Below are 12524 nucleotides of genomic sequence, written 5' to 3'. Positions count from 1 at the left end.
GCACCGGGAGAATGATATCCGGATTCATTCCTGCCAAGTAGGCATGTTGGAATAACATCCTTTCGTCCTGGTGCGGGATCTTGTTTGTTCGGCACTTTTAGTTAATTCCTCCGCTTTTTCTGGGTCAATGATACGAGAATAGCTGGAGAAAGCGGTAGATGACTTACTTGCCAACTTCCCCGCTTCCAAGGTCCGAATATGGACATGTTTATGAAGAAGGCGTCTGTGATTCCAAATATTGCAAGATGTGACCATTTTGTGAACCAATATGAGATTAGACATTGAATCCTTTAGAAAGGGTCCATGGCTACTCAGATAGCCATAGCCCAGCTGTTGAGTCTGTAAAAAGGGTTACAAAGTAGATGACAACTTTTACGCACTTTGCAGAATAGCTCTCCACTTGGAGATCAACGCCTCCTTAGGACCGACAGATTCCAAAACTACTGTAGTTAGCTCCTCTCTTTTAGTAATTGGTCGATCATTCTTAGTCGTGACGTGTAAACTGAGGTCCTGAGAGGAGATGGTCGAGTATATATATCCCAATGTCCGAGAACCTTGAGAGCTTCTTTCACTCCACAGATCATCCCCTACAAACACCTTGAGGACTATTACCTTTCCAAAAGCATTCTAGTCTCGCTACTTTAAATCTTCAATTGAATCGGCCATCGACACAATGCCTCTTACCGGCAGCTGCATGTGTGGCGCCATCGCTTACAAGAGCACCAGTGAGTTGTCCTGTTGTAATATGGATTGTGCTACCTGGTATCTAATAAATCGACATAGCTGACCCCGATGTTACTGCTCTATGCCATTGCACCGACTGTCAAAAATGGACTGGCGGTGCCTTTACTTCCAACGCTGTAGTCCCTGAGGAATCCTTCAGCATTACCAAGGGTACCCCCAAGCAATACGACGTCACAGGCGCTTCTGGCAAGATTAATCATCACTTCTTCTGTGGTGATTGCGGTTCAAGCCTGTACACTCGCCTTGACATTATGGAGGGCAAGATCATTATCAAGGCCGGTGGTCTTGACGAGGGCAAGGCTAACCTGGACAACAAGATTGGTGTCGAGTTTTACACCCGTGATCGTGTTCCGTACATTCAGCCTGCTCAGGGAGCAAAGCAAGAACAGATGTTTGGTTAAGCCGCGAGTCTTCGCTTACTAGATTAGTAGATAGATAGTTGGTATAAATAAATAGCATACTTTTACGATCTTAGTCACCTTTTGACGTGTACGATGTGTATTGGATGTCATGTCTCTAAACAAAGAATAGTGGGCCACCGTATTCTCCTCCCCAAGTTACAGTGGCCAAACGGTGACCCTCCATCATTCATCCACCGCCAAAAACGTCTCTTTTATCGTTTATCTATTGACTTATAATAATGAGATCAGATAATATCAAACCCGCCCCAAAGTCGGAAGACTCCGAAGGAAGAGACTTTATTCTTCCACCTTTTAGTCGCGACGTCACAACAAATAAACCAGAAGCCAAGAGATGGGTCGAAGACGGCTTCGTTTGGTGCTACTCCTTCAACCACGCTGAAGGCGAACGCTGCTTTGAAAAGGCCATCAAAATTGACCCTGAATGTGCTTTGGCCTACTGGGGGCTCGCATTTGCATTGGGTCCGAATTATAACAAGCCGTGGAAAGCTTTTGATCGAAATGATCTCAGATACACCACCTTGAAGGGCATTGATGCGTTCAAAAAGGCCGAATCACTAGCCTCCAAGGCAAGCCCGCTCGAACAAGCTCTCATCGGCGCTATACGGCATCGCTACCCGAAGGATGAGAAGGATACCAACAATGCAAAGATTTGGAACCAAGCCTACGCAGAAGCTATGAGGCCAGTCTACAAAGAATTCAAGGATGACCTCGACGTTGCGGCGCTCTATGCTGACGCACTTATGAATCTCACCCCTTGGGCGCTGTGGGATGTTCGAACAGGAAAGCCAGCACCTGGCTCCGAAGTAATCGAGATTCAAGAAGTGATTGAGAAAGGACTCGCTCAAGATGGCGGACACGAACATATTGGTCTCTTACACGCCTACATTCATGTCACTGAAATGTCGACAGAACCCGAAAAGGGTCTTGTTGCTGCTGAGCACCTGCGCAGACTTGCCAACGAGGCAGGCCACCTTGCCCACATGCCTTCGCATCTTGATATCCTCATTGGAGACTATCGAAGAGCCATCTCAGCCAACACAAAGGCTGTCATGGCCGATGAGAAGTTTCTATCTCTTCGTGGCGGTCGTGACTTTTACACAATCTACCGCATGCACGACTACCATTCTCTCATCTACGCTGCCATGTTTGCCGGCCAATACTCTGTCTCGATGGAGGCCGTTGAGCGCATGGAGTCGGCTATTCCAGATGAGGATCTACGAATTCAGTCACCACCTATGGCTGACTGGTTGGAGACTTTCCGCTCAGTTCGTCCGCATATTCTCATCCGCTTCGGAAAATGGGAAGAGATTATCGAAACGTCGCTTCCTCAGGACCAGGAGCTTCTCTGCGTCACGACAGCTACGATACACTACGCCAAGGGTGTCGCATACGCAGCTCTAGGCAACGTCGATGAGTCTGCTAAGCAGCGAGAGCTCTTCCTCTCCGCAAAGGCACGTGTGCCCCCAACGCGCATAGCATATCCCAACAAGTGTTCCGATGTCTTGGATGTAGCCGAAGCAATGTTAGACGGCGAACTCGAGTACCGACGGGGTAACATAGAAGTAGCATTCGAGCACCTCCGAAAATCGATTGACCGCGATGACAGTCTGCGCTACGCCGAGCCCTGGGCCTGGATGCAGCCCGCTCGTCATGCGTATGCAGCTCTTCTCATGGAACAAGAGCGTATTGAGGAAGCAGCCGAAGTTTATCGCACCGATCTTGGTCTGAACAATAAACTCTTCCGCGCACGACACCATCCGAACAACGTATGGGCTCTACACGGGTACCACGAGTGTGCGGTCAGACTGGGACTTGACGGCGAGGCACGAGTCATAAAGCAGCAGCTTAAGACGGCTATGGCTTTTGTCGACGTGCCTATCGAGTCTTCCTGTTATTGCAGACAGGATGTCAAGAACGCGAATGGGTGCTGTCGTTTGTAAGGTAGTTACAGACATTGGATGGGTAGAGGTTGTGTCGCGTGGCATAGTATAAAGACTTTGGATTCGAACTCTAAATGAGTTTTACATTGAAGATGGATAGATATTATTTATAATCGAATTTGACATCAATTGGTTTACTATGGTATTCGAATTGAGTGACGCCTCGCATACCTGTGACACAGACAACTCCAAACATCGACTATTCACTTAAATTCTTCATCCTGCAACTTCCGCCTCCACTATAAACTCTTATAAATAATGCCGCGTCCCACGAAGAAAGGAATCTGGTTAGTTTAAAATACCCTGCTCCATCATGCCAATACTTGCTGAGAACTAATAGCAACACATGCCGCCGGCGCAAGCTAAAATGTACTTTACGCCATTCCTCCCAAAGCTTTCGCTGACACTATAGGTGACCAAACACTGCCTATATGCAGACAATGCACGACCACTGGCTTGTACTGTGACCGATCAGACAAGCCGACTCGATTTAGTATGTAGTCTGGTCTAGTTGTAGCTCGGCTCAATGTGAACTGACTTGTCAAAGTCGAACATCGAGAATTACCAGATCCTGATACTCCACGAAAAGCCCTCCAAGATCAAAACATTGCACGCCTGTTTCATTCATATACGTCAGAAATCTCCAAATGGTACGATCTAAGTGATTCAGCATATTATTTCGGTCAAATCGTTCCTACACTCGCCCTGGATGAGCCACTCCTCTTCAGCGCCATCATCGCTTTGTCCGCCATGCACACGTGCAAAACATCATCACCCAGCTTTCGGAAAGTCGCTGAGTTCTACCACCACCGGTGTATCCGTCTTCTAATCACTTTGAGCGAGGGCAATCAGCTCATCACTCGAGGCATCGCCCTCGCTGCGACGTGTCTCTTGAGATCTTATGAGATCCTCGACGGCGATGTTGATCCAACATCCACCTGCGGGGCGCTTACTCAATGGCTTCGTTGTATGATGTTCTTTCGGGCAATCTACGAGTGGGACTACTTGGAGCTGGGTTTTGGAACTATCTAAGAGAGGACATTACGTTTAGTCTGTTTGAGAAGTGCCCGTTGAAGATGAACCTGGAAAGTACGCTGCTTTTTACACCTCATGAGTCTGACCAGGACTATCTCAATTCTGTTACTCTGATCCTTGGAAAGAGTATCAATATGGCATATAGCCAAGACACAGATGCCTTGCGGTGGAGACAGATTACAGAGTCGTTGAGGGACTGGCGAAGAGCATACCCGGATCACATTAAGCCTTTCTCAAGGGAATTAAGTACATCGCATCTATTTCCAGCAGTTTGGTTCCTGCAGCCCTATCACGGTAAGTAAATTCATGCTAGCACTCAAAAAGCGACTGATTCAGATATCATACAGCTGCTATACGTCACTACTACCTCGTCACAATGACATTTATCTGCCTCCATGACCAGCTAGAGGCTCCGGATGATTTGGATACTCTCAATCTCGAAGGCAGCTCCAAAGAAGAGATGCTTGAGAAATTTGCAACCGAAATCTGCGGAATTGCCTTTACCGCAAAGGTCCCCTCTGTTCTTGTGAACGCATTTGGGCCAATAGCGTTCTGTAAGTATTGGTTCTTACAATTGTTTCACAGCGCACAAACTAATAGATAAACTATAGGCGCAAGGTTTATTCGTCACGAGACAATGCAGCAGGAGGCCATTCGCCAACTACTCGCTTGCAAATCAAGTATAGGATGGCCGGTTGAAAGAATTATTAAGGGCTTGGAGGCGCACTGGGGAACGGTTTAAACGGAAGTCTAACATTGTACACTTGATCGACATGTACCATTCAACTACTTGTTTCCTTCTAATTCTACACTATGGCATTTAAATACGAGTTTCGCGACATGTTGTCGGTCGTATTGGTATGACCTTGCTACCTTGGCAGATCTTGACCTTGTGGGGAAAGGTATTCCGAGCTCGGAAAACTTATGCCACCAAGAGAAATAACCGTAGGTATAAATGAATGTGACTTGCGCCCTTGTAGATTCATTAAAACAGCATCTCAAATTAAATCCGTTTATCTATTCAGAATCATTCATATACATTCAAGGCCCACGTCATGCTGCGCACGCAAACGATCGTTCCAACCTTTGCTAGGTGTGCCCGCAGCTTTGCAACTGCTCACTCTCTTCAACCCGGAGTCGTTCAACCTTCTTCTCAAGAAGTAAAGAATTTGACTCTAGACTCGAGAAACCTTGAAAAGGCTGTGAGACATATGCACCGAGACGGTCTTGTTATCGTTGAAAATGTTGTTCCTCACCAAGACATTGATCTTCTTAACAAGAAGATGACTGAAGATGCGGAAGTCTTGCAGGCCCGGGGTGACAAAGGCCCCTTCAACTACAATAAGGGAAACATTTAACAAGATGCTCCCCCAGTGGCTGAGTACTTTAAACCTTCCATCTTTACAAGTATGTCTTCACTCTTGTTTTAACGATGCTTCAACTTACACTACTCTTAAAGACCCAATCGCCACACAGATCACGGCTGCTATGATGGGCCAACGACCCAAGTGGACGTTTTGCTCTGCAAACTCCGCCATGGCAACTCTCCCTGGTGGCACTCCTCAAAGACAGCCAGTTCACTCGGACGCAGATTTTGCGCATCCTGATCACCCCTTTGCTCTTGTTATCAATATCCCTCTTGTCACAACTACACCGGAGAATGGATCCACAGAGATCTGGCTTGGCACCCACAATGGGTATGGTCTCGATACACAAGAGGGTGCTCACGGTGAAAGAGCCAGCGGTCGCATCAGAGAAGAGCTTCTCCGCCAGCGTAAAGAGGTTTCTCCTCCTATCCGACCCATCATCAAAAAGGGTAGCATCATCGTTCGAGATCTGAGACTTTGGCATGCGGGAATGCCCAACTTGACGCAGCAGACCAGGGTGATGCTCGCCATGATCCACTTCGCTCCGTGGTACAGAAACAGAATGAGACTTGAGCTGGGCGAAGACGTGAAGTCTATTTTGGAAGAATTGGAAAGAGAGGGAAAATTAGGACTGGATGTACCAGTCGATTGGGCGAGTAGGGATGCTGTACTTGAGGGTTACTTGAACCGAGGATTCGGAAATAGCTACGATTTTAGCCAAGAAGCTTGAAGGCTTGGCATTTGAGCTTATTTTTGAGACGATGACCAGGATCTTGTGTTATGCAACATGACTTACAGATATCGAGAAAAGGATATATATAAAATAAAATAAAACATTCATTTGCTATCATCAAAGTCTAAGGAATATAATGCTAACACTCCCAAACGCCATACCCATCGTTATCGTAGCTACTTAGTCTGAGTCACTGCTGCTGCTAGAGCTACCGTTGATACCTCGCTTCTTGTGCTTCTTATCCTTCTTGTTTTTCTTGTTCTTCTTGAACTTGTTCTCGAGAAGATTGGCACCAATAGCACCAGCCGCCGCAGCACCAAGACTACCGAGAAGGCCACTTCCAGCGGTGTGGGCAGCCCACCCAGCCGCACCACCTCCGGCGAGTGTAGCACCCAGACCTCGTTCGCCGTCGGGGCCGGGTTGGCCAGGAGGGTACTGGCCTGGAGCGCCGCCTTGCTGGGGATAAGCGGGAGCACCGTGCTGAGAGTTGTCCTGGTGCTGGGGAGGGTAAGGCGATGAGCCGTGCTGCTGGCCGTAGCCCTGCTGAGGTACGGGGGAGTGGGAGTTGTAGCTGGGCTGTTGGTTGTGAGAAGAGTATTGAGGTTGCTGTTGGTTATAGCCCCCGTAGCTCTGAGGTTGTTGATGCTGAGAGTACTGTGGCTGAGAGTACTGCTGCTGGAGAGATTGTTAGTAACAATGAAGTTTGGAGAGAGGGCAAAACAAACCTGTTGAGGATAGCCACTCTGTTGGCCGTATTGAGGCTGGCCATAGCTTTGCTGCTGAGGGTAACCACCCTGCTGGCCATAGCCGCTGTTAGAGTTGCCGTAATAATCGTTGGCGGACATTTTGATTTGTGGTTATAGGTAGAAGTGGTATAGGTAGATGTATTGAGTGTTAGAGCAATGCTGAGTATAGATAGTCGGGATGATGAGAGATGGGAATGACAGAATGATAGCTCCTTCCCCGCCTTTAATACCCTCGAGCTCGCTCTAGGTCAAACCGTTAAAGAGGCACATTTAGCCTATCTCGGTAAGTAGCATCGCTTCATGATGGACAGGAATGCGCCTTGCTCGCACCTTGGGTCAATGTGATAGGCGCAGTTACAGCCATCGCGCAAGCCCGTAAGCTCAATCTAACCAGTAATGTCAGGGCTGAACCACTAAAATGGCTGAGTGACATGTTGTTTTACTGTTTACGTATCGGCTGTGGCTGCGTTTAATGTTTGTGGGGAACTCGGAAAGTCCGAGTTCGCTGAGCCACGATCTGCAGGGACTGATCGTTTAATAAACGAGCAGGTGATGAGGCAGATTCTGTCAAGCATGAGATGACAGTATTATTATTGGCCAGTTATCCATCTTTGCATTATTAATTATAGTTCATCCATCGGAGTTTAAGCAATGTCGTTAAATCCTTGCTTGAGGTTATCGCAGATCTCATCCACAATCTTGTCCTCCATTGCCTCACCACCACCAAGCCCCAAAGCACCTAATTGCCACGTAATGGTAAAGACCAAATCTCCTCCCTTGACAGAGGCGACGTTGAAAGAAATGGGGCATCCTCCAACCTGACCAGGCTGCGCAAATGTCATCTTGGTCACCTTGACCTTGTCCTTTCCGATGATATTAGAGCCAGCATCCCCGTCAAAAACACCAACGTTACTAAACTCGTATGACGAGTCTCGCTTCTTGCCAATTTTGCCAAGAGTCCATTCTCTTATGCTAGACACATAACGTAACAACCCGATGGGATTGTCGTTGAGTTTGACCGCGGCGCTTGCGAATTCCTTGGTGGCTTGGCTCGCTGAAGCCCATTCTTGCTTTGTCAAAGGACCTGTGACTTTGCTGCGGCCAAGAAGGGTGTAGCAACCTGATACTGCTTCAGTCGCCACGTCATTGGACATACCGATTGAACTTCTCATATTAATCGCTGTTTGACCCACGAAATCCGTGACGTTGTTGTCTTTGACAACCTTACTGAGGGCGCGTGCGATTAGCTGGTGCAGAACTCCCGACAATCTCGCGTCATGGGTCCTAGCAAGTTGCACAACTTTGTTGACCTGGGATGCTTCGATCTGTCGAATCTTGAGCTTATTCTGGTTTGTTTTGGCATCAAAAAAGATAGGTGTTGCTGTCCACGTCCCGTCATTGACATAAGACGCCGAGACACGTAGGCCCAGCATCTTGACGAGGAAGTAGGGAAGGTATTGTGCTAGAAACGGTGCCAGTAAGAACGACCACGAGATAGTGAGTCTTTCAGGTGTGTCAAATGGCTCAGGTAAAGGCTTCCTGGGCGGCGCAATGGTAGATGATGGAATAGTCGCAGGTGTCTCTCTTAAGCCCTCCAGGAACGACTTGTGAAAAGCAACTCCTGCGATACCATCACCAATTCCGTGAGAGTAACAGAAGGCAACATGGCATTGAGTCGCACTGAGAGGAAGGACCACGATTCTCCAAGGAGGGATGCCCGAGACAAATGGACGGTCCAATTCTGGTTTTACTGATCTTCCAATGGCTTGCAAAGAGTCGGTCCCAACCTCTGAGTCATGAACAATGGAGATGTGTTCCTCGACATTGATGCTTGACACATACTCATAGTAAGCTTTGTCGGTGTTTCTATCTCCAACATTAACACAGAAGAAGGGATGCTCTTCAATGCACCGTCTCAGAGCGTGGACATATGTCGATGGAGACTTGACGTTAGTCTCTTCGGCAAAGTCATACACTGCGCCAATAACAACTGCGTGATAATATCCCACATCCTCACGGGCTATCGTCCGCATCTCATTAGGACCTGCATATTATTAGAGGATGTTGCTCTTTACGGTCAATTACATACTCGCATATCTGAGAAACGCTGCGCTAGTCTTCATGTTGCAACAGTCGAAAAGCCACAATCGAAGGTGAAAATGTATTTAGTAGAGTTTAAACGATGCAGAGTCTAAAGTTTTTAAGGCTGATGGTTTTCCCTGAGATGCGGTCTTGGGGACTTGTCAACCGGACTTGAAACGGGTTTACGAGTTTGTTCTCAATTGATTCGGGACAGGCGGCCTCTCAGTGAAGTTATCATGGGAAATGAGGTGTGGGTCTTGCCATGGCGCAACAATCCTTTGACGCGGATGAACATTACCCGAGTCCGAGTCTGACAGATATCAGTAGTGATAACATTGTATATGGGCCAAGACAAGGGGTATTGCCTTCTTATCTGACTCGATGAAGAAAGTCGTTGCAGAGGTTGTTATTGTCCACCAAGACCTTGCTAGTCAGAATAATGTTGACAACCCTTGCGAGTCTAACAGTCTCGGTACTGAATAGGCGTGTGATGACTCTGTACAACTGCTTTGTCTTCAAGATTACTCATTGGTGAGTTAACACTTTGCAGTCACTAAATACGGCTCGTAAAACATCGAACCATGCCGACATCGCCAACCCCGCGCAACTCCACAATGATTCCAAAGCGAAGGTTCCTCGAATAACCAATGAACGAATTGTGTTACGACTTCAGCTGCAAATATGACTCGACGCTGATTGGTTCCAGGATAAACAAAGACTCGACAGTAACATGTTTGTTAGCGATAAAGGCAACTTAGTTAGATTTCTCTATCACATGTATTAACATCCTATAATCAGCAGAATCCAAGCAAGAGAAACAGGCTTCTAGTGTATCGAAAATATTGGTCATTAAACCGATAATCACTTCTCCACTACACCATTTCTAGGTAAAGTTCGGCACTTCTCAGCATGCAGTGTTCAAATGATTCCACATAGTTGACCTCAATGAAACCAAACAGAAGCAAGCTCCGAGGAGAAACATTTTCAGAGTAATTGGTATTGTGACTGTAACAATTGGTCTGTGTTCAGTTTCTCAGTCGCAAATATAATCATGAGGACATGGCAAAGATTATACGATTTGTATGGAATGACTTCGATATAAGACCTTGTTCGCCCTTTGAATTTCAAATCTCTATTCATCAACACAATTTCTCATCCGTATTTTATTCATACCGTCAAGAATGTATATCAAAGGACCACATGCAGAGCCTGAGCTTCCAGTGTTGCGGAAGCTCATTCAGGACAACCCACTTGGTCTTATTACAACGGCCATTCCCTCTCCCAACTACCCCTTCCTCCAGAGCAGTCACATTCCCTTCGTTTTAGACATAGACGATGAGGAAGATGAGACAAAGCTCGGCAAGCTTCGAGGCCATCTCGCCAGAGTCAACCCTCAAAGCAAGGCCATGATTGAGAATCTCACCGAGAACCCACACCTCAACAATATCATCGAGCAAGATGTGATAGTCATCTTCAACTCTCCTATTCAACACTACGTCACGCCAAAGTTCTACACAGAGACAAAGCCTACAACTGGCAAGGTCGTTCCGACTTGGAACTACGCCGCCGCCCAAGTCTATGGCCGGGCCAGAATCTTCTATGATACCAAGACAGATGAAGCAGGCCAGTTCTTGTCCAAACAAATCTCAGATCTGAGTCGTCACGCCGAAACCAGTGTCATGGGCTTTACCGGCGGTGACAATCCTGTGGATTGGAAAGTCAGTGATGCCCCAGACAGGTTTGTCGAGCTTTTGAAGAAGAGCATTATCGGTATCGAGATCGAAATTACGTCTATGGGAGGAAAGTTTAAGATGAGTCAAGAGATGGGCATGGGTGATCGACAAGGTGTCATCAATGGATTTTCCAAGTTGGAATCAGAGACTGCAAAGGAAATGTCGAAGATGGTGCAGGTTCGAAGTGATTTGAAGGAAGCAAAGAAGGCGAGTGCTTGAATAAGAAGTACTATCACAGACTCGGGCTTGGCCTGTAGGGGATAACCCGATGCATGAATGTCCATCCAATCATTGCTAGTTACTTTACTGAATGCCCACCTTGACTCTGATCTTGTCTTGTCAACTCTGAGTTCCCTGCAAGACTTCATTCGTGGGCAGGGCCATCATCTGATGTTATACATAGTATAATCACGCAACACTTTACTGATGCCGTCTGCTATCCCGGTCGTATCCCGATCGAAATATCCCGGAACAGTTCCAAACTCAGTTCCAACGAACAACGGTAGTTGAGTTCCCACGTGGAGTCCATCATTGGACTTTCACTCCCGCTTATTCCCCATAGAATAAGCTATGCGACTAAACTCCAGTCAAGTTTTGACTTCCCCATACTAACATACCCGTTTGTCTCAAAGGCCATGGTATTACCACGTGCGGCAATACCACTTACTCAGGGTCTCTATAGGGCGTCAAGATCCCGCACCTCGGATCTAGATCCAGCACCTTGACACTTTGAGGAGTTCCGATGATCCCGTCTTTGGCGACGAACTGTCAACCGAGCAACGAATCAACGGCCCCACGTGTAATAGCCGGGGATCCGTTACTGGGGTTGGAAGCGGGCCCTGGGAACTTGACTCCGGCAAGTCAAGTTTAAAAGAAGCGAAATGTGATTGTAGAGTTGCAATCTCGTGGTTGTGCTAAACGAAAAAAGGCCTCGCGCTTGCTGTTGAGATGGATGCTGCAGGTTTGAGCGTTTTTAACTGATACCGATGTGGAGTTGACTGATAGATATGTATAAAACACCAAACCCACTGACCTGACACTATCTACAATCAGCATTGTGGAAAGGACAAAGCTATCTACTGTAGTACTATGCTATATTTTCTTTTTCTCTTTAGCTCCGAAAATTCTTTGCGCGTGTGCTGCCACTCGATTCGCTGTCGCTTCGATTCTCGCGCTTAATCGAAACTCCAACCCAAGATCGCGATCATGGACAAAGCAACGCTTCTAACCGCTTCCAAAGTGGATCTAAGCATTTCGACCCATCCCCGCTCAAATATAACCAGGTTGATCGGCCCGGCCCTACAAATTGCCCTTCGCTTCCAGAGCCTCGTCGGTTCCATCTCAATCTTCCTCTGCCTGCGCGCCTGTTATGTCGCGAGTGTCACCTTCGCGAGCGTTCTCTATGCGAGCAAAATTGTGACCTTTAAAGCTTTTGTTGCAGCAAAATTCAGCGCTTTCCACGGCTTCAACATGTCCAGCCAAGCTCTTGCAAGTGCCTGGAACTCGAAAAACGTCCAGAGGTTACGGAACAAGATCTGGTACGAATTCGCCGTCTTTATCCTCGGCAGCGGGAACCTCATCTTCCTCATGCTTTTCTGGCCAGGCTGGTGGGTTCTTGCAAGCGCGGGCTGGGCAGGATGGATGATCTTTGGTTGAAATTTCCCCATCGCGAACGAGTTCTTATATGAGCTTTCGTCCAGAGTCAATACGTGATCCAGTCAA

General features: G+C 47.3%; 8 protein-coding genes across 8 annotated transcripts; 6 read left to right on the top strand and 2 right to left on the bottom strand.

The window, feature by feature from the left end:
* The first annotated feature begins 600 nt into the window (after nucleotides 1-600).
* On the top strand, nucleotides 601-1213 carry FGSG_12292 (uncharacterized protein). The gene is made up of 2 exons (XM_011323121.1): nucleotides 601-725; nucleotides 784-1213. Exons 1-2 carry the CDS (start codon nucleotides 674-676, stop codon nucleotides 1143-1145), a joined length of 414 nt encoding a protein of 137 aa, XP_011321423.1. The 5' UTR covers nucleotides 601-673; the 3' UTR covers nucleotides 1146-1213.
* Nucleotides 1214-1384: 171 nt separating this feature from the next.
* FGSG_12291 (uncharacterized protein) lies at nucleotides 1385-3106 on the top strand (the record flags this gene model as incomplete). Its single annotated transcript, XM_011323120.1, has 1 exon — nucleotides 1385-3106. The coding sequence occupies one exon, from the start codon at nucleotides 1385-1387 to the stop codon at nucleotides 3104-3106; it is 1722 nt and encodes a 573-aa protein (XP_011321422.1).
* A 956-nt stretch (nucleotides 3107-4062) lies between these two features.
* On the top strand, nucleotides 4063-4883 carry FGSG_12290 (uncharacterized protein; the record flags this gene model as incomplete). Its single annotated transcript, XM_011323119.1, has 3 exons — nucleotides 4063-4435; nucleotides 4489-4695; nucleotides 4753-4883. The coding sequence occupies 3 exons, from the start codon at nucleotides 4063-4065 to the stop codon at nucleotides 4881-4883; spliced, it is 711 nt and encodes a 236-aa protein (XP_011321421.1).
* A 313-nt stretch (nucleotides 4884-5196) lies between these two features.
* Nucleotides 5197-6238, top strand: FGSG_04206 (uncharacterized protein; the record flags this gene model as incomplete). Its single annotated transcript, XM_011323118.1, has 2 exons — nucleotides 5197-5458; nucleotides 5601-6238. The coding sequence occupies 2 exons, from the start codon at nucleotides 5197-5199 to the stop codon at nucleotides 6236-6238; spliced, it is 900 nt and encodes a 299-aa protein (XP_011321420.1).
* An 85-nt stretch (nucleotides 6239-6323) lies between these two features.
* Nucleotides 6324-7163, bottom strand: FGSG_04207 (uncharacterized protein). The gene is made up of 2 exons (XM_011323117.1): nucleotides 6967-7163; nucleotides 6324-6916 (listed from the first exon to the last, which is right to left on the bottom strand). Exons 1-2 carry the CDS (start codon nucleotides 7084-7086, stop codon nucleotides 6422-6424), a joined length of 615 nt encoding a protein of 204 aa, XP_011321419.1. The 5' UTR covers nucleotides 7087-7163; the 3' UTR covers nucleotides 6324-6421.
* A 468-nt stretch (nucleotides 7164-7631) lies between these two features.
* On the bottom strand, nucleotides 7632-9110 carry FGSG_04208 (uncharacterized protein; the record flags this gene model as incomplete). Its single annotated transcript, XM_011323116.1, has 2 exons — nucleotides 7632-9031; nucleotides 9077-9110. The coding sequence occupies 2 exons, from the start codon at nucleotides 9108-9110 to the stop codon at nucleotides 7632-7634; spliced, it is 1434 nt and encodes a 477-aa protein (XP_011321418.1).
* A 1140-nt stretch (nucleotides 9111-10250) lies between these two features.
* On the top strand, nucleotides 10251-11021 carry FGSG_04209 (uncharacterized protein; the record flags this gene model as incomplete). Its single annotated transcript, XM_011323115.1, has 1 exon — nucleotides 10251-11021. The coding sequence occupies one exon, from the start codon at nucleotides 10251-10253 to the stop codon at nucleotides 11019-11021; it is 771 nt and encodes a 256-aa protein (XP_011321417.1).
* Nucleotides 11022-12008: 987 nt separating this feature from the next.
* Nucleotides 12009-12458, top strand: FGSG_04210 (uncharacterized protein; the record flags this gene model as incomplete). The annotated part of the gene is made up of 1 exon (XM_011323114.1): nucleotides 12009-12458. The coding sequence occupies one exon, from the start codon at nucleotides 12009-12011 to the stop codon at nucleotides 12456-12458; it is 450 nt and encodes a 149-aa protein (XP_011321416.1).
* Nucleotides 12459-12524: the final 66 nt, after the last annotated feature.

This window comes from Fusarium graminearum, chromosome 2 (genome assembly GCF_000240135.3).
Source record: "Fusarium graminearum PH-1 chromosome 2, whole genome shotgun sequence".
In the NCBI taxonomy this organism is placed as follows: domain Eukaryota; kingdom Fungi; phylum Ascomycota; class Sordariomycetes; order Hypocreales; family Nectriaceae; genus Fusarium; species Fusarium graminearum.
This window is presented reverse-complemented; position numbering and strand designations above follow the sequence as displayed.

Bases quoted from the DNA above. Each gene is read 5' to 3' on its own strand.
- FGSG_12292 (XM_011323121.1), top strand. From the start codon at position 674: ATGCCTCTTACCGGCAGCTGCATGTGTGGCGCCATCGCTTACAAGAGC. The intron at 726-783 runs GTGAGTTGTCCT...AAATCGACATAG, and splicing joins CATCGCTTACAAGAGCACCA to CTGACCCCGATGTTACTGCT.
- FGSG_04207 (XM_011323117.1), bottom strand. From the start codon at position 7,086: ATGTCCGCCAACGATTATTACGGCAACTCTAACAGCGGCTATGGCCAG. The intron at 6,917-6,966 runs GTTTGTTTTGCC...CAATCTCTCCAG, and splicing joins AGAGTGGCTATCCTCAACAG to CAGCAGTACTCTCAGCCACA.